The sequence below is a fragment of the Cucurbita moschata genome, unplaced genomic scaffold (genome assembly GCF_002738365.1).
Source record: "Cucurbita moschata cultivar Rifu unplaced genomic scaffold, Cmos_1.0 Cmo_Scf00026, whole genome shotgun sequence".
Lineage (NCBI taxonomy): Eukaryota > Viridiplantae > Streptophyta > Magnoliopsida > Cucurbitales > Cucurbitaceae > Cucurbita > Cucurbita moschata.
The window spans coordinates 3,101,893-3,126,321 of NW_019268542.1; the positions used below are offsets into that span (position 1 = coordinate 3,101,893).

General features: G+C 37.9%; 2 protein-coding genes and 4 non-coding genes across 6 annotated transcripts; all 6 read left to right on the forward strand.

Annotated features, from left to right (window-relative positions):
• Positions 1-3,260: 3,260 nt before the first annotated feature.
• LOC111462047 (galactinol synthase 2-like) lies at positions 3,261-5,764 on the forward strand. The gene is made up of 4 exons (XM_023105710.1): positions 3,261-3,603; positions 4,123-4,443; positions 4,523-4,657; positions 5,374-5,764. Exons 1-4 carry the CDS (start codon positions 3,304-3,306, stop codon positions 5,593-5,595), a joined length of 978 nt encoding a protein of 325 aa, XP_022961478.1. The 5' UTR covers positions 3,261-3,303; the 3' UTR covers positions 5,596-5,764.
• A 561-nt stretch (positions 5,765-6,325) lies between these two features.
• Positions 6,326-6,399, forward strand: TRNAI-AAU. Its single transcript has one exon. It is a non-coding gene; the product is annotated as a tRNA-Ile (tRNA).
• A 79-nt stretch (positions 6,400-6,478) lies between these two features.
• TRNAI-AAU lies at positions 6,479-6,552 on the forward strand. Its single transcript has one exon. It is a non-coding gene; the product is annotated as a tRNA-Ile (tRNA).
• An 81-nt stretch (positions 6,553-6,633) lies between these two features.
• TRNAI-AAU lies at positions 6,634-6,707 on the forward strand. The gene has a single exon. It is a non-coding gene; the product is annotated as a tRNA-Ile (tRNA).
• An 81-nt stretch (positions 6,708-6,788) lies between these two features.
• On the forward strand, positions 6,789-6,862 carry TRNAI-AAU. Its single transcript has one exon. It is a non-coding gene; the product is annotated as a tRNA-Ile (tRNA).
• Positions 6,863-6,905: 43 nt separating this feature from the next.
• LOC111462046 (ABC transporter I family member 20) lies at positions 6,906-10,606 on the forward strand. Its single transcript, XM_023105709.1, has 7 exons — positions 6,906-7,257; positions 7,347-7,480; positions 8,052-8,171; positions 9,187-9,282; positions 9,362-9,514; positions 10,011-10,088; positions 10,183-10,606. The coding sequence occupies exons 1-7, from the start codon at positions 7,086-7,088 to the stop codon at positions 10,420-10,422; spliced, it is 993 nt and encodes a 330-aa protein (XP_022961477.1). The 5' UTR covers positions 6,906-7,085; the 3' UTR covers positions 10,423-10,606.
• Positions 10,607-24,429: the final 13,823 nt, after the last annotated feature.

Sequence of the window (24,429 nt, forward strand, 5' to 3'; positions counted from 1 at the left end):
CTTTTAAACTTGTGAGGTTTAATCAATCGTTCAATTTTTAAGCTTGGGTTTACAATGTTTCTAAAAATTACGAAAATACCCTTGGATGAGATTTTTCTAATGCATATTATTTTAATGGTTTTTGTTGTGCAGACCGAGGATGAGATATTGTGATCTGTGCTCTGGGTAATTGATGGAAAAACTCCGTATTCCTACGCCATTCTTGGTTAGAATAGTGCAAAGGAGTACCCTAAAAAACTGATCGAGAATAACTTTTTCAGAACTGCCCTAAAAAAAAGAACGTTCGACGAAAAACGACTCAAAATTGGTAGAGAGATAACCAGTGTTTAATAGATGATTCAACTTTTAAGCTTGGGTTTAAAATATTTATGAAATGTTACGAAAATACCCCTTGATACGATTTCTCTCGTGCATGTTATTTTAATGTGTTTCCGATATATGTAGAAGAATGATGAAATATTGTGATCTGTGCTCTGGATAAGTGATGGAAAAACTCCCTGTTCGTGTGCCATTCATGGCAATAGTGCAAGACACTACCCTAAAAAACTGGTCGAGAATAACTTTTCAGAACTGCCCTAAGAAGAAGAACGTTTGACGACAAACGAACTCAAAATTGGTCGAGAGATAACCAGTGTTTAATAGATGATTCAACTTTTAAGCTTGGGTTTAAAATGTTTCTGAAAAATTACGAAAATACCCCTAGATAAGATTTCTTTTATGCATGTTATTTTAATGTGTTTCTGGTATATGTAGAAGAAGGATGAAATATTGTGATATGTGTTCTGGGTAATTGATGGACGAACTCTTTGTTCCTACACCATTCTTGGTTAGAATAGTGCAAGACAGTGCCCTAAAAAATTGGTCAAGAATAACTTTTCAGAACTGCCCTAAAAAAAAAGAACGTTCGACGATAACCGGTGTTTAATAGATGATTCAACTTTTAAGCTGGGGTTAAAAATATTTTTGAAAAATTACGAAAATACCCCTTAATAAGATTTCTCTCATCATGTGTTTCCAATCTACGTGGAAGAAGGATGAAATATTGTGATTTGTGTTCTGAGTAATTAATGGACAAACTCCTTGTTCCTACGCCATTCTTGGCTAGAATAGTGCAAGACACTGCCTTAAAAAACTAGTAAAAAATAACTTTTTAGAACTGCCCTAAAAAAAAGGACGTTCGACAAAAAAACGAACTCAAGATTGGTCGAGAAATAACCCGTGTTTAATAGTTGATTCAACTTTTAAGCTTGGGTTGAAAATGTTTCTAAAAAATTACGAAAATACCCCCTTATAAGATTTCTCTGTGTTGTGTTCTGGGTAATTGATGGACAAACTCCCTGTTCCTACGCTATTCTTGGCTAGAATAGTGCAAGGCACTGACTTAAAAACCTAGTCGAGAATAACTTTTCAGAACTGTCTTAAAAACAAAAAAAAAAAAAAAAAAAATTCACGGAAAATGAACTCAAAATTGGTCGAGAGCTAACCATTTTTGGGTCGGATATAATATCTATCATCGAACTCATTTAGCTAACAGAGAAAAATCTCATTTCACTCTCTATCTCTCTCATTCCTCATTTGAGCGGACAGCCATAGACAACCATAGACATCTTAGGTTTAACGTCTCCTCTAATTTTTGTGAACTCTAATAGATTCTTAATTTTTTATAATTTTATGTCTAATAAGTCGAAACTCGGTAAGGATTAAATATATATATATATATATATATATATATTAAAAATGATTTATTAATAGAAATACTTCCAAAATATTTTTACCTTAAATATAACGGATACAGTGAACGTGAGTCGAACGCCACGTGGACGCCATACTCCGAATGAAATTAATTTTAAAAAAGGGGTAATAAAATACAAATCCGACTTCTGTGTGAACGCCACGTGGACAAGAATTCGTGTACGTGTTGATACCAAAATGGTGGACCCCACAGGGACCAAAATCGTATGACGTTTATATGACCGACACGTGTCCACTACTCTGGACGTGGCTGTCCTTTCAGCAATTCCGCGTGGAGAAATTATCCGCTACTCTCGAACTACTGTGGGCTCTCCCTTCTCTTCGGTCATTATTTGACCTTACAATTTTATTTTATATTTTTTTAATCTTTTTTTTAGAATTAATAATTTTGATTATCAATATATACATTAAATATATTAATAAATTAGATATTATTTATTATTTTAATGTCCACGTGATGTCTCCACCTCTCACCCATAATTAATGAATTAAATAAAATAATTGTAAATATTAAATAAAATAATAATTGCAACGGTCAAAAATAATTATAGGTCAAAATTTAACCATTAAAAAAATTAGAAATTTAATATTTTATTTGAATATTTTTAAACTAAAAAATTAATTAAGAAAATTGGTGCAAAATGAAAAGCTTTACCTTTGAATTAAATTTTTTTTTAAAATTAATTAAAATATCTTTAAATTTTATATTTACGTCTAAAAAAATACTCTAAACTTTTAAAATTTTCGATTATATTCCTAAAATTTTAAAAAATTCTAAAATGCCATTAAACTTAATAAAAAAAATTAAAAAAAAATACCCTTATTGTCAATATTTTTTTAAAAAAATATCTTTTAAATTAAAAAAAATATTTTTTTAACTTTCAAAATTATTAAATATATATATATATATATATATATATATATTCTTGCACTTCCACTTCAAAAATACCCTTAAACTTTTAAAAAATTAAAAAATAGAGAATTTAATTTTTTTAATAAAAATTACCGTGTTAATACTACTCTTAAAATTTTAAATGTATTTATTAAATATAATAATAATAGCTGTCACAGTTAAAAGAGTATTTTTGAAACACTATTAAAAGTATTAATTTTTAAATAAAATATTAATGATTTTCGTCCCAATAAAAAATTTAAATGTATTTTATTAATTTAAATTACTAATGTTTTATCCTTTAGGAAGGTAAAGATGACACCCGTAATTTAATGCTTCGTAAGTGTAACAGGCGCAATCTCAGCCGTCGATTTCGAACTACATCAACGATGACTCTTAGCCTTACATTGTAGAGTTATTTACAGTTATACCACGTTCACACAGTCAAACAAACCCACCGTCCAAATCCACAACACCGCATCCTCCCACCGTCAGATCACGACCTCCGCCACGCGTACGGTCGGATTCCGAGAAATGGTGAATTTACTAAAATAACCCCAAAATTTCACTATATAAACCCGGATCTGCCGCTAAGTTTCTCATCAACGGTCTTCAAAGTGTTGTGGTCAAGCAAAAGCAAAAGAAAAAGCTCATTAGCAATGGCTCCTGAATTTAGCGGTGTTGGCGGAGCGGCTAGGTGCGGATACGTCACGTTCTTGGCCGGCGATGGTGACTACGTGAAGGGCGTGGTCGGGCTGGCTAAAGGGCTGAGGAAAGTCAAGAGCAAGTACCCTTTGGTGGTGGCTGTGCTGCCCGACGTGCCGGAGGAACACCGGGAATTGCTGAGGTGGCAGGGGTGTGTCGTCAAGGAGATCGAACCGGTTTACCCACCCGACAACCAAACCCAATTCGCAATGGCTTACTATGTCATCAATTACTCCAAGCTCAGGATCTGGGAGGTACTAAATTAAGCATTCATCTCATCCGTATTTATAGCAGTGAAAAGTGTCTGTTTTCATAAATTTTCTGGGTTTGTGCCGTTCGTATTCATAAATTTTTTAGTCAGGTTAATAACTACTAAAGGTTTGTGCGGGTCGTATTTATAGTACAGAAAATCGTGTCTGTTTTTAGTTAATAACCACTCATGGGTTTGTGCCGTTCGTATCTATAGTAGAGAAAACCGTGTCTGTTTTCAGTTAATAACCACTAATGGGTTTGTGTCGTTCGTATTTGTAGTAGAAAAAACAGTGTCGGTTTTCATAAATTTTCTAATCAAGTTAATAACCACTAATGGGTTTGTACTGTTCGTATTTATAACCGAGAAAGTCGTGTCTGTTTTCATAAATTTTCTAGTCAGGTTAATAACCACTAATGGGTTTGTATCGGTCGTATTTGTAGTAGAGAAAACAATGTCTGTTTTCATAAATTTTCTAGTCAGCTTAATAACCACTAACAATCTTAGCATTGGGTTTGTGCAGTTTGTGGAGTTTAAGAAGATGATATATTTGGACGGGGACATACAAGTGTTCGAGAACATAGACCATCTTTTCGAGATGGAGGACTCGTATTTGTACGGTGTGATGGACTGTTTTTGCGAGAAGACATGGAGCCATACGACTCAGTATACGATTGGGTATTGTCAGCAGTGCCCCGACGCGGTCCATTGGCCGTCGGACTTTGGCCCCAAGCCTCCTTTGTACTTCAATGCTGGCATGCTCGTGTTCGAGCCCGACTTGCGTACTTACCATGACCTACTTGCCACTCTCGACGCCACCCCTCCCACCCCCTTTGCCGAACAGGTGACTATTCTCATTGATATTTTAAATTTTAAATATAATTAAAAATACCCATAATTTTAATTTTTTTAAATTTGTGTAGGACTTTTTGAACATGTTCTTTAAGGAGAAATATAGGCCAATTCCGGCGGTGTATAATCTTGTGATGGCGATGCTATGGCGCCACCCGGAAAACGTGGAGCTCGATAAAGTGAAGGTGGTTCACTACTGCGCTGCCGTAAGTATATCCTATTCTAACGTGATTACACTTTGAGGTTATGGACTTTCGAAGCTCTGGTTCCATGAGTCTTCACTATGATCCACACCTTCGAGATCGTTGGTCTTCACTATGACTACACTTTCTAAGCTATGATACCACGAGTTTTACTATGTTCCACACCTTCGAGGTCGTGGGTCTTTACTATGACTACACTTTCGAAGCTCTAGTACCACGGGTTTTCACTATGATCCACACCTTCGAGGTTGTGGGTCTTTACTATGACTTCACTTTCGAAGCTCTAGTACCACGGGTTTTCACTATGATCCACACCTTCGAGGTTGTGGGTCTTTACTATGACTTCACTTTCGAAGCTCTAGTACCACGGGTTTTCACTATGATCCACACCTTCGAATCTCTGGTACCATGAGTTTTCACTATGATCCACATCTTCGAAGCTATGGTATCGCGGGTTTTCACTATGATCCACACCTTCAAGGTCATGGGTCTTCGCTATGACTATACTTTCGAAGCTTTGGTACCACGGGTTTTCACTATGATCCACACCTTCGAGGTTGTGGGTCTTTACTATGACTTCACTTTCGAAGCTCTGGTACTGCGAGTTTTCGCTATGATCCATACCTTCGAAGTCATGGATCTTCACCAGGACTATACCTTTGAAGCTCTGGTACCAATAGAGATAGTGTTATTTATATATCTTTGGTTTTGTTGTACAGGGGTCGAAGCCATGGAGGTACACGGGAAAAGAGGAGAACATGGACAGAAAAGACATAAAGATGCTGATTAAGAAATGGTGGGAAATTTACAACGACGAGACCTTGGACTTCAACTACAAGAAGGAAGGAGACGACGACGGTGCAGATGCACGACAACCATTTCTGGCGGCGCTGTCGGATGCAGCCGATGTTCACTACCATACTGCCCCATCGGCGGCTTAATCCAGGGCGGAGGCGCCATATAATATATTTATACATCATGATATAAGTATTATTTAGTATATGCGTCCCGTTAATTTATGTCTTTTTTTTTAATTATTAATTTGTGAATTTTAATATGTAAATTAGAGTGCTTTGTGAGGATTTTAATGTAATACTTAGGGGCTCTTTTATTTATTAATATATTTTTTTTTATAGAAATTGTGTTTTTTTTTTAATTTTCAATATTGAGTATAATTACATATAAAATATAAATTTTTTTATCTATTAGTTTTCAATATGAATAGAAATATTAATAGTTTTCATTATTAATTAAATATTTTTTACACCGACAAATTTTGACCAATAGAAAATTGCCACATCATTAATTTAGAATTAATTGATACTTAAATTAAAAGACATAAAAAATTGACCAATCAAATTAAAAAATATTAAAATTTTGATTTAACTCGAAGTATTTAATAGCTTAGTTGGTTAGAGCGTTGTGTTAATAACGCGAAGGTCGTAGGTTTGAAACGTGCATCGACCATGTTAGTCGGCCTATTAGCTTAGTTAGTTATAGCATTGTGTTAATAACGCGAAGGTTGCAGGTTTGAACGTGCATCGGCCAACGAAGTATGTCAGTTGGTTAGAGCTAGACCTACATGGACATATAATTTTAAACATTAAACTTTTTTTATTTTGAAAATTGAAAAAAGGAAATTAAAAGTAATGCCAACGAAGCATGTCAGTTGGCCTATTAGCTCAGTTGGTTAGAGCGTCGTGCTAATAACGCGAAGGTCGCAGGTTCGAAACCTGCATGGGCCATAATATTTTCAAACATTAATCAACTTTTTTTATTTCTTTTGTGTGGAAATTAAAAGTAATGCCAACAAAACTTTCATTTGGCCTATTAGCTCAGTTGGTTAGAGCGCCGTGTCAATAACGCGAAGGTCGCAGGTTCGAAATCTGTATGGGCCGTAATATTTTCAAACATTAATCAACTTTTTTTATTTCTTTTGTTTTGAAAATTAAAAGTAATGCCAACAAAGCATGTCAATTGGCCTATTAGCTCAGTTGGTTAGAGCGTCGTGCTAATAACGCGAAGGTCGCAGGTTCGAAACCTGCATGGGCCATAACATTTTCCAACATTAATCAACTTTTTTTATTTCTTTTGTTTTGACAATTAAAAGCAATGCCAAAGAAGCATGTCAATTGGCCTATTAGCTCAGTTGGTTAGAGCGTCGTGCTAATAACGCGAAGGTCGCAGGTTCGAAACCTGCATAGGCCAATTACTTTGATTTTTTTTTTTTGCCCTTTTCGCCTTTAAACCATCCGTCTCTGCAAAAGCAATGGCGGTGGAAGAATCGAGTGCCTGAAACAATGCCACGCCTCACTTCGTGTTCTTTCTCCATCTCCCACCCACCGAATTACTCAGATTCAACTGTTTCTCCTTCAATCCCTCTTTTATACTCCATTTCTCTGCTCCTAATTCCTATCCTCCACTCTGCAAAATGCCTACCACGATGCCTGGTTCCACCCCCACCATCGTCATCGACGCCCTCCGATTCACCTACCCTGGAATCGACGGCCATCCTCCGCCTGGTTCCAAGCCCCTCATCGATGATTTCTCCCTCACTCTCAACGCTGGCGATCGTTGCCTTCTTGTCGGATCCAATGGCGCTGGTGAGTCCCCGTTGTAGATCTCTTAAAATGTCGAACCAAATATCTAGGGGATTTTTGTTTACTCTTTTGAAATGTAATGTTGTTGACAGGGAAGACCACGATCTTGAAGATTTTGGGAGGGAAGCATATGGTGGAACCTCATATGGTTCGTGTGCTTGGAAGATCGGCGTTTCACGATACTGCTTTGACTGTTTCTGGCGATCTCTGTTATCTAGGAGGAGAGGTTCATCCTCTTCTTTCTTCTTCCTTTCTTTTCGTTTCTTTGTTCTTGTTGCTCTTTGTTTCTCTCTGTGTTTTCTGAATCTGTTGGTCATTGATCTTGCTTGCCTTCAATTTCGTTCGTTTCCACCATGGTTGAATACGGCATTGTTCTTAGAGGACTGATTTAAATCTCTTGATTTGAGGAACTAGAAATGATTTCTTTGTGTTCTGCTTTGCTTGGAATGGGATAAGATTTGTTGTTTTGTTTTTGTTTTGTGGATCATGAGGATCTTTTCTAGTGTAGCTCTCTGATCATGATATGTGCATAGGAACATTGTTGAACATTGTTGTCTGAAATGCAAAGAAATTCATTTAAATTCTGATAACTGAAAATTACAGGGTGTTCTTGCTTGTATACAGTGTTAGTGTTAAATCTAGGCGGTCGTTTTTCGAGTTTCTTGCATTTACGAAGCAATAACCAGCTTGATTTTGAGAAATTCTTATAAATCTTGTTTGCATGTTCTTCATTTTTTTTGTATCTGCTTATGTGAATAGAAAAGATACTGAAAATGCTGACGATCCCTTTTCTACAGTGGAGGAGAGATGTGGCGTTTGCAGGATTTGAGGTTCCCATTCAAATGGCTGTGTCTGCAGAGAAGCTAATTTTTGGAGTAGGCGGGGTTGATCCTCAAAGGAGAGCTGAACTCATTAATGTAAGGTGGTCTGATAATTTCATGCTTCTGTTATGTGAACTTAACCTTCTTAGCTTGTATTGCCCTCTGCAGTACTATAATGGATGTGTAGCAACCCAAGCCCACCGCTAGGCTAGCAGATATTGTTCTCTTTGAGCTTTCCCTTTTGAGTTTCCCTTTAAGGTTTTTAAAATGTGTCGGCTAGGGAGAGGTTTCCACACTCTTATAAAGAATGTTTTGTTCCCCTCTCTAACCGATGTGGGATCTTACAATCCACCCTCCTTCGGGGCCCAGCGTCCTCGCTGGCACTCATACCCCTCCAATTGATGTCAATCCATCCCCTTTAGGGCCCAACGTCCTCGTTGGTACTCGCTCCCCTCTCCAATCGATGTGGGATCTCACAATCCACCCTTTTCGGGGCCAAGCGTCCTTGCTGGTCCTCATTTCTCTCTCCAATTGATGTGGGATCTCATAATCCATCCCCTTCAGGGCCAAGCGTCCTCGCTGGTCCTCATTTCTCTCTCCAATTGATGTGGGATCTCATAATCCACCCCCTTTCAGGGCCAAGCGTCCTCGCTGGCCTTCGTTCTTCCCTCCAATCGATGTGGGATCTCATAATCCACCCCCTTTTCGCTGGCCCTCGTTTCTCTCTCCAATCAATGTGGGATCTCACAATCCACCCTCCTCGGGGCCAAGTGTCCTCGTTGGTCCTCGTTTCTCTCTCTCCAATTGATGTGGGATCTCACAATCCACCCCCTTTCAAGGCCAAATGTCCTCGTTGATACTCATTTCCCTCTCCAATCGATGTGAGGTCTCACAATCCACCTCCTTTAGGGCCAAGCGTTCTTGTTGACACATTGCCCAGTGTCTGGCTCTGATACCCTTTGTAACATCCCAATGGGGAAGCCCGAAAGGGAAAACACAAAGAGGACAATATCGGCTATTGGTGGGCTTGGGCCATTACAAAATGTTCTCATAAATAATGTCAATGTCAGTCTGTCAGCTCACAACTCCTTTTCTTGTTTTGGGACTTCAGATATTAGACATTGATTTATCATGGACGATGCACAAGGTATCTGATGGTCAGAGAAGACGGGTGCAAATATGCATGGGTCTTCTGAAGGCATATAAGGTATTTTATCATTTTTTCTTGTGAAATATTGATATTTTTATATTTGAAAACGAAGTTGATTGTTCTCTTTTCCTCTTAGGTTCTTCTTCTTGATGAGATAACTGTGGATCTTGACGTGCTGGCAAGGGCGAACCTTTTGAAGTTTCTGAGAAGGGAATGTGAAGAGCGTGGCGCTACAATTATCTACGCCACACATATATTTGATGGTCTCGAAGACTGGCCATCACATATGGTATGCTCAATTCTTTTGTTTGTCTTCTCTCTCTATTTGAGATCCCACCTCGGTTGAGGAGGTGAACGAAACATTCTTTGTAAGGGTGTGGAAACCTCTCCATAGTAGGATGCGTTTTAAAAACTTGGAGGGTAGCCCAAAAGGGAAAGCTCAAAGAGAATAATATCTGCTAACGGTGGGCTTGGGCTGTTACAAATGGTATTAGAGCTAGACACTGGGTGATGTGCCAGCGAGAAAAGCCTCGAAGGGGGGTGGACATGAGGCGGTGTGCCACCAAGGACGCTAGGCCCCAAAGGGAGTGGATTGTGAGACCCCACATTGGTTGAGGAGGAGAACGAAGCATTCTTTATAAGAGTGTGGAAACCTCACCTGGTGGACGCGTTTTAAAAACCTTGAGGGGATGCTTGCAAGGAAAAGCTCAAAAAGAACCATATCTGTTAGTGGTTAGCGGTCAGCTTGAGCGGTTACCTTCTAAGTCTTTGTTTTGCTTTGGTAGGTCTATGTGTCGCATGGGAAGTTGCAGATCTCAATGCCAATGGATAAAATTAAGGAGATTAGCCAGTTGTCTCTTATGGTAAGTTTTTACAACATGGAATCCTTATTTCCGTCGAATTGAAGACCGAACAAATTTCAAATGTTCTTTATTTTCGTTATTTCGAAACTCTCAGAGAACAGTTGAGAGTTGGCTAAGGAAGGAGCGAGACGAGGAGAGGAAAAAGAGGAGGGAAAGAAAGGCAAGTGGTCTGCCTGAATTTGAAGAAAGAATAGAGGAAAGCCGTGTGACGGGGGATCCAGCCCGCGCTGCTGTTCGAGTCATGAACAACGGCTGGGCAGCAGGACGGCTTCACTCCACCGTAGCCGGAGAAGAGAACTTCTTGTTGAGCTCTAACAGAGTTCTCAGACAGTAAGAGTGTTCCTTTACTCTTTGCAATGTTTAGTAAAAGAAGTAGATAAGGCTCAAACAAAATTCATGGAAGCATTTAGTTTGCTTACGTATTTATAGGGTGCTCTTATTTTATTTTAATTCATGATATTGTTAGATCCAGTGTTGTTGAATTGCTAATTAAATGAAGAAAATTTGTTGTTATGAAATACTTCTTGGGTGCTCAAGTACGAATGTGGATTATTCGAGTTTGAACAAGAAAGTAAAACGAACAATTCAATCATCACCTCGTCAAAACTTTGATTCTTAAATCTTTTAATTAACAGATCAAATCAAATCAACGTGAGATCCTACGTTGGTTGGAGAGGAGATCCCACATTGGTTGGGAAGGAGAACGAAACTCCCTTCATAAAAGGTGTGGAAATTTCTCTTTAGTATACACATTTTAAAAACCTTGAGGGGAAACCCGAAAGGAAAAGTCCAAAGAAGACAGTATCTCTTAGCGCCGGAGCGATGTGCCAGGAAGAGGCTGTTCTCTGAAGGGAATAGACACGAGGCGGTGTGCCAGTAAGGATGCTGGGCCTCGGAGGGGTAGATTTGGTGGGGGTCCCATATCGATCGGAGAAAGGGATGGGTGCCAGAGCCTTGAAGGGGTGGATTTGGTGGGATTCCAATCTCGATTGGAAAAAGGAATGAGTGACGGGGCTATGAAGGAGGGGGTGGATTGTGAGATCCAACATCGGTTGAGGAGAGAACAAAACACCCTTTATAAGAGTGTGAAAACCTAAACACCTTTTATAAGAGTGTGAAAACCTTTTACCTCTCCCTAGAGGACAACGGAGGTCAGGGAAAGCCCAAATTAAAATGCATATGAATTATCTGATTTTACCTTGACATCAAATATTTTCCTTTTTAAAAGTCATGATTGGATCTTTCACTACTTCAACCGTTTAACTAAAAAAAAGTGCATATTTTAACTAAAATTAAATTGAGCAGTTATGGTTCTATAAATTTGGAGATAAGTTTGATCTCGGGAGGGTAACATTTAATTCTTTGAATGAATGAGATAATGGTAACATTTAATTCTTTTTATGTCTATCTCTAAAATACTCTCAGTAAACAACCTACTTGTATGTTCTCATTGCATCCTTAATCTAATAAGTTACTACGAGCTTTTCTTTGAGCTCTAAGATGTCTGGATCTTGCTCAAGAATTTCCATGATCCCTCGTATTATCTACTTATGTAGTCTCTCGACCTCTCTTATGACAATTCTATCCTAGTGGTTCCTCATTTTATCTACTTGTGTAGTCCTTCAATCTTTCTCAAGTGGCAGAAATATTCTACACAGAATAGTTCATTGTATTGCCTACTTATGTTGTCCCTCGTCCCCTCTTAAGGTGAGTTTCATTCTATACACAGTAGTAATTGTTTATATAATCTACTTATGTAGTCGTTCGTCCCTTCTTACGGTGGGTTTAGTGGGTTTAGTCTACACACAGTATTGACTTTTCAAGTTAATTATTTATGTATTCTCTCGTCCCCAACGAAGGTGGATTTCATTGTACACACAATAGTGATTAATCAAATCGATCCCTTCACACTGCTAGCAATCTCATAAGTTCTCATAATTTTTCTTTGGTGTCGTGGAGATTTATTAGGTTCTTAGGGCTTCTAAGCGGTTTAGATCTCATCTTGCATTTTTAGGTCGCTTGGAGCTACCTGTTTGCGTGCGAGCATTTCCTACCTTAGGTAGTTAGAATATGCATGTTTAGGACTATAAAGGGCAATTTTGGATGAGAAATGCATTGTATATATGATATAGAAAGTTATTGTTATACCCCTAGAATGAGATTCCAAGATGCATGTTGATTTTACCCTTTTCGCAGAGGTAGAAAGAGAATATGCATCACTAGAATACGAGTTGAGAAATATAGATGAGTAAGCTACGTAAGATGTAAGAAATTACAAAAATGTCCTTATGATGAGATTTGTGATGAATGCTGTTTTAAATGCTTTCCGGTGTGTTAGAAAGGAGGATGAGTTATTGTAATCTATACTCCAAGAGATTGATGAATGTTATCTCGCCGTTAAGATTTTTTTGTCTGCACGGATGTTTTAGTTCATGTTTACCGTGCATTAGGCTATTGATAAGATATCTCCCTAATAAACTTGCATGAATGTTTAGATTATGTATACTATGATCTAGTAGATCAATAGGATAAACTCATGTACAGGAGAACCAAGTTAAGACTAGGGCACATGAGCTAGAGTGGTCTCGAGTCAACCAGGTTTGTACGTTTCCAGTAAACCGAACACCCTAGGATCGTGAATGTCGATCTAAGGTTTAGACTTGTGTGCATTCAAAGTATGGATTAGCCGAGGAGTTAGTCTTAAATGTCCTGAAAATGATAGTTGAAATCAAACTGCCCAGACGCCCCTAAGAACCTAGTAGACCTCCACGATATTCAAGGACGACCAAAGTAGCTCACTAGGCTATAAGAAGTATGAACGATGTCATTGGTATCTTTGTTACCATTTCTACTTTGAAATTAGGGTAGTGCGTGCCCCAACCTTATAAAATTTGTTAGGGGTCTCCTGAACAAGGCCACTATGTTGTAAACTCGTCTTTTAGAGGGGTGTGGGACCATGGAGGTTAACCTAGTGCCTGGCCAACATATGGAGAATTGCTTGCCCAAATTTTTATGATTTTATGGTCTTGTGGGAGGAACGACTAGCTAACCTTCTATGTATGAGGTTCATAATTAGCTGACACCGTATTGTCACACAAAATCTTTATGAGGTACCTCCTCAATCTAGGAAATTGGTCTCTCATTTAGTAAGCAAAACAAGCTACCCTAGGTCAAAGAACAAAAAGATACTTTACCTAGAGATGAGATTTGTCGCTCGACAAATTTGTGATGCAAGAAAAGGGTAAACCACTACCCCGAACCTAAAGTGGGTCTGCGAGCAGCTAGAAAATCACACAAAACTCCGAAGCCTCCCCAAATGCTCAGATAGCAATAGAGATTAGGTCAGAACTCCTTAGTGCTTAGAGCAACCCCGTGGATACCTACTAGGATAAGAATTCTTACGAAATATTTTATACTCGTTCCTTTTTTTTTTTTTTTTTCAGGTGATTGCAGGTACCAATCAAGGTGGGAGAGTGCTCGGGAGCTGCACTATCACAAAGGTGTTAATCCAAGACATCATTTTAGTTTGTATTTTGTGTATTGTTATTTGTATTCATTTTGTATCTCGTCCTCGTTTCCGGTTTCTAAATAATTTAAATATCATTTATTTTGTATTATTTTCATTTTGAAATTTGGGTTTTAAGTATAATGTTTCATGACTCTAAATCGTGTGAAATTTTATCGTGTTTATGCTTTCACTTATTCATCATTTGTCTTGTCTTTTAGTCATGATCCGAGGTTCGATAAGTCAAAAACTAGGTCATAACAAAAACATTCCTTATTCTTTGTTATTTAGTAATGGTCGGTTGATTAGGTATAAAAAGACAGGTCTTTACATAATATAATATATACAATAACGATACAAAATAACAACAAACTATATTTATCGAATTCACAAACCATACGTAAAAAAGGAAACAAAGTTCTCATCCAGTTGAATTCACAACCCGTATGCAAACCATATTTGAAACAAAACGCTAAATATGGAAGAGTTAATTCAATATAAATGTGCACAATACCTAAGCCTTTACTTCTATAGCCATCAAAGGTATTATAGCTTTAGCTTTTCACCGTACTTTTTGTAAGTGTATTATCAATAATGGTCATTTCATAGAGAAGCATGCTCGCCAGTGTTTGCATTCTTTTGGTTGCCATTGAGATTGTAAATGCATCGAGACTTCTTGATTATAGTGATCCAATAGGCGATGTTAGTTCTAATTGTAACACGAGATTTCAAGTTTGTAAACAAACTCGTAAAGGTACTAATGGAGTCGTCACCCAAAATAAGGGAATGAAAGACACTCAAAAGGCAAGTTCTCCCGACAATATGGCTAAGCCCGAGGGTTATACATATAATCGTTCTTAAAGTTTGTTATAAGAAAGTGCTCGCATCATATTGAGTCAGATATATTTATGTATTTTGTTCGATATCATTTTAATACCGTTAATATATTTTTCTTTTATTGAATTATAAAGTTTGACATTCAAAACTAAGTCAACATCAAAGCTTGAATATTACTTTTGTCGGGTAAAACTGTTTATGAAATTTCTATTTTCGTTTATATAGTTAGAAGAAACATATGGTAGCAACGATAATGGATATTCTTGTATATTATGATAAAAAATATTTGAATACTATTTTAATCATTCAATTTACATAATATGACTTCAATTTGATTTTATTAATTTGAACTTGTTGTGTAACGACCCTAAATTTTATCTACCTAAAGTCACTATTATCATCTTAATCTATGCTCATACATGGAATATAACTTTTAAAATATCAGTATTAAAAAAAAAGTTGGAGTTCGAACATAAAAACAAAGTATGGTCTTATGTGTTCCAAACATAATTCAGGGAAATTAAAAACAATAATGAAAATTAATTTAAAACGTTAAATGCATAACAACCTATTCTAATGTATGTCTAGAAAAATTAAATATGCTACTAGCCTATGCACGTGCCATAGTCTCTAATTGCGATGTCGTCGTCAATAGTACATGGGTGCCTTGCCTTTACTTGATAAAGGATGTAGCACATGACGTGAGTATTTCAAAGAATACTCAGTAAGTGACCCCACTATAGGGGCTGTAAAAATGCAAATACAAGCAATAATTTTCTAGGGACTTATAAATAAAAACATGCTAGGGGTGACTTCGAGTCCAGACTAAATTGGATGTGCAGTACTTCCCTACACATGAACCACACGTGCGAGCGTGACTCTCCAGGTGGTTCGCAACCCCCCTGGACACATCATAGTCGAGCTAGCTGTTTGTAGTGACGTCCAGAGATCAGCAGACCCTTGAGTGTCATGCTTGGCATGATCACCACCATCATCGTAGTGTATGCGTCCGTAGTCATCATCATAAAAAGGGAAGTATCCTGATGCTTATGTACATATAAAAATGCATGAGGTCCCTATAGTTTCTCATCTTTGAAACATCTTTAAGACACAACCCTAGTTCCATCCTTGTATTACTATAAGTAATATATGTGCATTAACTTCCCATTTTATCATCATCATTAACGGTATCTAGAGTTGTGTCTTAGGCATAATTGTCGTCATAATACCTATGACATTCACAACATGCTTCTCAACTTAATATGGAAAATAACGTCGTATTAAGGAAATAACATTATCTACATCATCATATCATGTATCATCATCATCTTATAATGCCATCTTAACGCGTCATAATCATCATAAAGCATCATTAAACATCATCATATAACTCATATGCGACATCATGCATCATAAGGCATAAAGGACACGTGCCGGTTCCACTAGGCACGTGTTGTCATACATCAAGCAATTGCCTAGTCTATCCTATCGTAAGACCACTTATTTGATTGGCCTTAACCGACGTTCTCCCTAAATTAAATACGTTAGCTACCATTCCTTGAAAGCTGCTCCAAGTGTCGCTGGAGTTTGTTTTCTATTAGGTGATCTCATTTCTTTCGTTAGTATTTCACAATTCTAAATTAAATTCAACTTGAAATTGTGAAATAGAGAATCGTACTTGCCTTAATTATCTTAATTAGGGTCAAAATTGGCATGGGAGGGGGGTCGAAATGGTGAGAAAAGATGATTTTATCCTTTATCGAGTTGGATAACCCGAGATCCCGATGTAGAGCTGAGTGAGCTGAGCCGTTTAAATCGTTGGAGCCGAAGGAGTGTCTTCTTACGGGTGTGACATGTGCTAGCAGGGGGTGAGGGTCACGTCGTAGTTCCCTCTCGGGTCGAGGCGTAGGTTCGGGGCGGCGACGCGACTGTTGGGCCTAAGTCTCATGCTACAGGTGAATTGGGTCGACACTGAGCTGCCTATTGAATTGTGTCTATGCGCGTGTTGAGCTGCTGCAATGCACGAGGCCGAGTTGTCTGGGCTGGGATGACTCTGGTGCGAGTCATTTGAGTACACCAATATGTCATTGATGAACACTATTACAAACATGTCAAGGAAATCTTTAAATGCTTGGTTCATCAAGCCTATAAAAGTTGCAGGGTGGAGTCAATCCAGAAGACATTACTTTTAATTCAGAGTAGTCGTCTCTTCTTCTAAATGTCTTTTTCTTTTATCCTTAGTTAGTGATAATCAGATCTTAAATTGATCTTGAAAAATATTGAGGTAGCCAGAAATTTATAAAATAATTCGCTAATGTGAGATACTGAATACTTAGTCTTGATCGTCACCTTGTTCAACTCTCACTTATTCTTGATTGTCATCTTGTTCAACTCTCTATAGTCCGTAGATATCCATTTTTTTTTTAACAAATAGCACCGAAGATTTCAAGAGCGATACACTTGGCCTTATAAAGCATTTGTCTAACAACTCTTACAATTGCTCTTGGAGCTCCTTCAATTCAAGTGGGGCTATGCTGTAAAGTGCCTTCGAGATCGGTTCATCCGAGCTCGAGTTTAATTTCAATGTCAATATCCATGGTTGACAGAAATTATGGTAGGTTGTCCGATAACACATCTTCAAATTCTTGTACTTCAAGTTGTAAGGGTGCACTACCTCCAAAGTCTCGGACATCGATCACGCTAGTCAATAGGGTTTAGGTCCCAAGGCTAACCAACTTTCTTGCCTTAAGGTGGAGGTTACCGTGGGTGTAAAAGTTCACTACCCTAAATTTGTAACTCTACCCGTGGGTGGCCTAAATATCAATTCTTGGGCTCCACACTCGATATTGAATGATTTTTCAACCAACCAATGCATGTAGAAAATCACATCAAAGTCACGTATGTCTTGTACCATCAATAGTACCTCTAAAATATGTACCATCAACAATATCTCTAAGATTCTTTTGAATACAACTACTTTATAGGATTAAAAGTGTTAGTATTTTGCTAATACTTCTCTTGAAAGTATGGATACAGACCATGTGTATCGTAAAATATGGATACAGATAATGTGTATTGTAGAGGCTCTAGTCTTAATCATGCATATCTCACAAACGCAACCGGAATTATGAATGTATAAATCTTGAATCAAATAGTACATGAGCAAGGTATCAATGGTAAAGACCTACCACCACCGTGTCACCATCTTCAATCCTCTTGCCTGTGGTTTCGCTACCCATTCGCTTACCTTGCCCTTAACCTCGTGGTTGCCCTATCCTAACTTGGAAGCCCAGTTGTTGTCTTGCCTCTGCATATGGGGGCAATCTTCTAAATTGTATTCTTCAATAGTCTCCTTTCTCTGCATCAGATGCAGAAAAGCAACTTGATTTTGGTATTAGCTCATCATTGAATAATATCTTTGGTAGAATACTTGCTTCATCGGGTGTAAATTGATTGGCTCGTTATCTACTTTATAGGAACTGACACCAATCTTCCACCAGAAGTGAGCTTCTCCTCTGAGCATACAAAAGACACCGTTAACTTTCAGATCATTTAAGTCATTGAAATTTTTGAAGATAATTTCCATGAATTCCACCCAAGCTTCAATTACGGAATTCGTCCATTTAGATTGATTGTCTACATGTGGGATAATTCTTAGGGTTCCCTCATCTAGGATCCCTAGGGAAGAGGATCAAGTTGGCCCTTGCGAACAACTTGATGCACTATCTCCCCTGCTTTACTAACTGATAACTGAGCGATACTGGCTACAAACTGGGCGTTTGCTAAAATATAGAATAAGGATATAGAAACAAGAACCAGTCTCAACGAAAGCACGACTTAGTGGATGCTGATGAGTCATGCTTACAAAAAATCTTCAGGTATTTGGTGATAGAATCACTACTATGGAATTAAGATTTGGATTACCTTGGTTGAATATCTCAAGGCAAGAACACTTATTTGAGATTCGAATAACTCTACAAGTGAGATCGATCGTATCAAGCTTGAATGATTCTAAACATGCAACCTAAACTACATATAATTTCAAAGCTCTTGACAAAAGAAAAGGTAGATTGTTAACCACTTCATTTTAAGATCATGTATAGAAATCTAATGGATAAATATGAATTAAGGAGTCGAGCGATGAGATATGATGTCCCGATAAAAACTTGATTGGGCTAGTTCATTAGAAACTATGAAAATTAAATTAGATGAAGGACGTGTATGACCCTAACATTAAATTAATTTCCATATTATACTTTTAGATTTTTAATTGAGAACTTAGAGAGAACAATAAGCCATAATAAGTTTCAAACATGTATTTTCAATTAAAAAAAAAAAAACAACTTTGTTATCGAGCACGATTCTATTTTTATTATAAACAATAAATGAGAATGTGTTACTAAAGGGGTCCATATTTTTCGATTAAAAAAAACAACCTCTTATCAAACACGATTTTATTTTTATTATAAACAATACATGAGAACATGTTACCAAAGGGGTCCATAATTGTCTTTATGTATGACAAGAATACAAAATATTGAAACAGTCACCCTTGGTCATCAACTTTAAAGTAAAAAGGCCATAACATTACATTCTAGAATATAGAGCTAATGACTAATGGTTAACGATGAGTTATTTTTGAAAATAACTAAAATACTTGTAACAATTGATAAGGTCGTAATATGTGGTCACTTGTCCCAATATAACAGTAATATATTTTTATCAATTAGATTGATGGTAGCAGTTGACAATGAAAACTAATTTTGTAAGTATAAAAGTGAAATAAACCAAGCACAAATATGTTCAAACCTATGTTTTTTCTCTCTCATTTCAACAAAATGAGTTTATTTTCAACACTTGCACTCTCTCTCTTAATCACATTGTTCTTGGGTAAACAATTCCCTGGAGTCGAAGGATCAATCTTTCGAAATCCAGAGATTATTGTCAAGATAACAAATGCTTTGAAAGTAAAAAATCAGCTCAATATTCACTGCAAATCAGGCAATGATGACTTGGGAGTCCACAAGCTGACACCTTGGGCTAGCTATGATTTCAGTTTTCGTCCAAACTTTTGGGGCACAACATTGTTTTACTGTTCCTTCCAATGGCCTAACTCGTTTCATTACTTCAATATCTACATAGATAAGAGAGATAGAAAGAATTGCGATAATATTCTTTGTTCGTGGCATGTGAGTGAGCAAGATGTCTGTATGTTCAACTATAAAACAAATGATAATGATATTTGCTATAAGTGGTGAGGTAAAAAATCCATATACCCATAAATTGGAAGGTTGGATTTTAATATTGAAATAAATTAATGTGTGGGTACTTTTTCTTTTGTTTTTTTTGAAGCTTCATATGATTAGTGCAAGTGAATTATCGATATAAATTATGATATTAAGAATTGTTAACTTATTTTTGTCATGATCAGTAATTACAACAACTATATGAGATGCGAAATTGCATTCAAAGAATTTTGGCTTAGAGTAAAAGTAAGGTCGAGCCTAGTAGAGGCAAGTCGTTAGAGTTGCTATCGAGTGAAAATATACACATGCATAAACTAAATTTTGTTCAATCATTCATGTAGACTGTACAAGTTATGTTCAGTTAGTCAAGAAGAACCTTGCCTAAAGTCTAATGAAGTTGCACAGTCACGTGAATAAGGTTTTTCATGATTGTGTCAAAATCGTGATGTTGTATGGTGTTAGGATCGCACAACAATGCACACGCTCGATCTAGATGAACACAAAAAAAAGGATAGAGAAAATTGCAAGGAGAACTCTGGCTAAAAGAATTTTGTTATTGATGTCTTTAGGTATGTACCACAAGAGAGAGTACAGAGAATAGAAAGTACATTTCCAAAGTTTTACTATATGGTTCAGTCTACTAAATATAGTTTTACCAGATTTACCATCTACTATATATAGCTATTTACCATATATAGCTTTACCGAATATAACTTTACCATATATGGCTTTATCAAATATAGCTTTACCGGATAGCTGTTGACCAAACTAAAAATACAGGGAGCAGACTCCATAACTCAACAATTCTTCCACTTGGAGATTGATTCTACACCATACCAATTAGGGCTTTGCATAACCTTAATTTTCCAACATCAACACATTTTGTCAACATGTCTGCTGGATTCTTTGCACCCTCTATCTTCTCCAAACACATATCGCCTTCTTCCACTAACCTGCGAGTGAAATGGTACCGTCTTCTAATGTGTTTTGTCCTTGAATGATAGACTGGGTTTTTCACCAACTGTATGGCACTCTGACTATCTGTATGAAGGATCTTCTTGCACTGCTTCCGGCCTAATTCTTCTAGATAGTCTGTCATCCATATCATCTCCTTTCCAGCTTCAGCTATGGCCACGTACTCAGCTTCAGTAGATGAAAGAGCAACACATTTCTGAAGCTTGGACATCCAACTCACTGCTGTTCCATCTATAGTGTAGATATACCCAGATGTGCTCTTGCTGGAGTCTACATCTCCACTCAGACCAGCATTCACAAAACCTTGCAGAACTACTTTGCCATTGCCATAACAAAGTGTAGTATTGGATGTACCTCTCAGATATCTCAGAAGCCACTTCACAGCTTCCCAATGTTCCTTCCCTGGATTTGCCATGTACTTGCTAACAACTCCCACTGCATGTGTTATGTCAGGTCTAGTGCAGACCATAGCATACATCAAACTCCCAACTGCAGAAGCGTACGGAACTGATGTCGTGTGCTCACGTTCCTCAACTGTCTTGGGAGATTGCCCCTTTGACAATTTAATATGATTTGCCAAGGGGGTAGTCTTGAGTTTAGCGTTATTCATCTTGAATTTGGACAACACCTTCTCAATGTACTGTTCTTGGGATAGATTTAATGTGCCAGCAGATCTATCTCGAGAAATCCTCATCCCAAGGATCTGCTTCGCTGCACCTAAGTCTTTCATCTCAAATACTGAAGACAAGCTTGCCTTCAGGTGGTTTATCTCCCTCATACTTGATCCAGCAATTAGTATATCATCCACATACAGGAGTAGAAACACATAAGAATCAGTGTATTTCTTGAGGTAGCAACACTGATCCTTTTCACTTCAGTGGAAACTACTCTTGCTCATGAAGGAGTCAAACTTCTTGTACCATTGTCTCGGTGCTTGTTTCAGTCCATACAAGCTCTTATTGAGTTTACACACCATGTTCTCCTTGCTTGGAGCTGCAAACCCTTCGGGTTGTTGCATATATATCCCATGTAAAAATGCCGTTTTTACATCCATTTGCTCAAGGTGCAAATTCTCCGATGCAACAATACTCAGCAGAATTCGGATAGTAGTTAATTTCACAACTGGAGAAAAGATCTCAGCATAATCAATGCCTTTTCTTTGTGAATTTCCTTTAACTACTAATCGGGCCTTAAACCTCCTTCTGCCATCTGGTTCAACCTTGATTTTGAACACCCATTTGTTCAACAGAGCTCTTTTTTCTGTAGGCAACTCAGTCAGCACCCACGTATTATTCCTTTCAAGTGAGCTCATCTCATCATCCATGGCTTGTTCCCACTTGGTTGAATCTTCCACTTGTAGGGCCTCATCAAAAGACTCTGGTTCTCCTTCGTCAGTCAGCAACAGATAATGTAATGAGGTTGAATATCTATCTGGTGCACTGGTAGTTCTGGATGATCTTCTCAACACCTGCTCAGGTGCAACTTGCTCCACGTCTGGTTCTTCAGCAATAGGATCAAGAGTTTCTTGAGCTTCTGTTGTATCATCACTGTGTGAATTTTCTTGCCACTCAAGTTCAACTCCCACTTGCTTCGTAGTCTCAGTGTTTATCTTCTCTCTGTCCTTGTACATGACATTTTCATCAAAGGTCACATCATAGTGTCTTAGGATCTTCATATTTTTCTCATCCCAAAACCTGTACCCGAACATGTTAGAGCCATAGCCTATGAAGTAGCATTTCACAGCCTTAGCATCAAGCTTATCTCTCTTCTCTGGATCAACATGAACATACGCAATACAACCAAAGGTTCTCAAGTGAGAGTACTTGAGTTCTTTTCCTGTCCATACTTCTTCGGGCAATTTGAACTTCAAGGGTACTGACGGCCCTCTATTAATCAAATATGCTGCTGTGTTCACAGCATCAGCCCAGAATGTCTTTGGCAATCCAGAATGAATCCTCATGCTTCTTGCTCGCTCATTCAATGTTCTGTTCATTCTTTCTGCAATACCATTTTGTCTTGCCTTACCGGGAATTGTTCTTATTAATCTAATTTCCTCAGCTGCACAAAATGTTATAAACTCTGATTTGTTGTACTCTCCTCCATTGTCAGACCTCAGGCATTTGATCTTCAAGCCGGTCTGATTTTCAACTTCAGCTTTCCACTTCTTGAAGGTGGTAAACACATCTGACTTGTTTTTCAGAAAGTAAACTCATACTTTCCTGCTGAAGTCATCGATGAAGGTGACGTAGTACCTTGATCCACCAAGTGATGAAACTGGAGATGGTCCCCAGACGTCTGTATGGACCATTTCTAACCGCACTTTCTTCGGTTATCTGGCAGCCTTTGTGAAACTAACTCGTTTCTGTTTGCCCATAACGCAGCTCTCACAAAGACCCATATCAATAGATTTTAAGCCTTCTAAAGCTTCTTTCGCAGTCAGCATCTTCATTCCTTTGACGCTCATATGTCCAAGTCTATTGTGCCATAGACTTGAATTGGAAGCACTCTCAGTAGCAGCAGTCATGTTTATACACTCTGCAGTAGTGTATAAGGTTCCGGATTTTGTGCCACGCGCAACAACCATGGCGCCCTTCACAATCTTCCAGGAACTCTTTCCAAACTCTGCTGCATAGCCTGTGCTATCCAACTGACCAATAGAGATCAGGTTCTTCTTGAGACCAGAAATGTATCTGACATCTTGTAATGTCCATAGATTTCCTGCTGGAGTTTGTATGGAGACATCTCCCTTTCCTTCAATCTCCAAGGTTTTGTTGTCGACAAGATACACCTTCCCGAAATTTCCTGATTTGAAATTTTGAAACAATTCCTTACTTTGAGACGAATGGAACGATGCACCTGAATCCAAAATCCAGGATTCAGCTGGGCTATCCACACTAAGGATTAAAACGTCCTCAGCATCTTCTGTTGTGTATATAAAATCATCATCATCTTCAGATTTATGATTCTGCTTCTTCTTTAGTTTTGTACAATCTGTCCGAAAGTGTCCTCTTCCCCCACAGCTCCAACACGTTACGTTGGGTTTGTTTGGAGATTTTCCCCGGTTCTTTGATTTTGAACGCCCATGTTTGTTTGAGCTCTTTGATTTGCTTCTTCCCCTTCGATCAACACTGAGAGCATTGCCTGATGAATCTCCAGTTTCCCGTTTGCGAATACTTTCGCTGAGAACTACATCTCGAATTTTATCAAACTTCAGTTTATCAGATCCTCGAGAACTGCTGATTGCGGCAACAATAGTATCCCATGACTCGGGTAAGGATGACATCAAAATCAACGCTTTAATTTCATCTTCGAACTTAATTTCCACCGAACCCAGTTGACTTATGATCATATTGAATTCATTTATATGATCCGCAACACGTCCACCTTCAAACATCTGTAGATTGAACAATCTACGCATCAAATACACCTTGTTCATAGCCGACGGTTTTTCATACATATTTGACAGCACCTTCATCAGATCTGACGTTGTCTTCTCCTTGATGATGTTAAACGCCATGTTTCTGGATAGCGTCAACCGAATCATCCTTAAGGCTTGTCGATCCTTGAGCTTCCATTGTTCCGTGGTCAAGGTATCCGGCTTCACCCCCAACAGAGGTTCGTGAAGATCTTTCTGGTACAGATAATCTTCAATCTGCATCTTCCAGAAACTGAAATCGGATCCATCGAACTTCTCAATTCCAATCTTTGAACTTTCCATCTTCACAGATTGTGGAGAATTTTGTCTTGCTCTGATACCAGTTGTTAGGATCGCACAACA

Bases quoted from the DNA above. Each gene is read 5' to 3' on its own strand.
- LOC111462047 (XM_023105710.1), top strand. From the start codon at position 3,304: ATGGCTCCTGAATTTAGCGGTGTTGGCGGAGCGGCTAGGTGCGGATAC. The intron at 3,604-4,122 runs GTACTAAATTAA...GGGTTTGTGCAG, and splicing joins CCAAGCTCAGGATCTGGGAG to TTTGTGGAGTTTAAGAAGAT. The intron at 4,658-5,373 runs GTAAGTATATCC...TTTGTTGTACAG, and splicing joins TGGTTCACTACTGCGCTGCC to GGGTCGAAGCCATGGAGGTA.
- LOC111462046 (XM_023105709.1), top strand. From the start codon at position 7,086: ATGCCTACCACGATGCCTGGTTCCACCCCCACCATCGTCATCGACGCC. The intron at 7,258-7,346 runs GTGAGTCCCCGT...TGTTGTTGACAG, and splicing joins TGTCGGATCCAATGGCGCTG to GGAAGACCACGATCTTGAAG. The intron at 9,283-9,361 runs GTATTTTATCAT...TTTTCCTCTTAG, and splicing joins GTCTTCTGAAGGCATATAAG to GTTCTTCTTCTTGATGAGAT.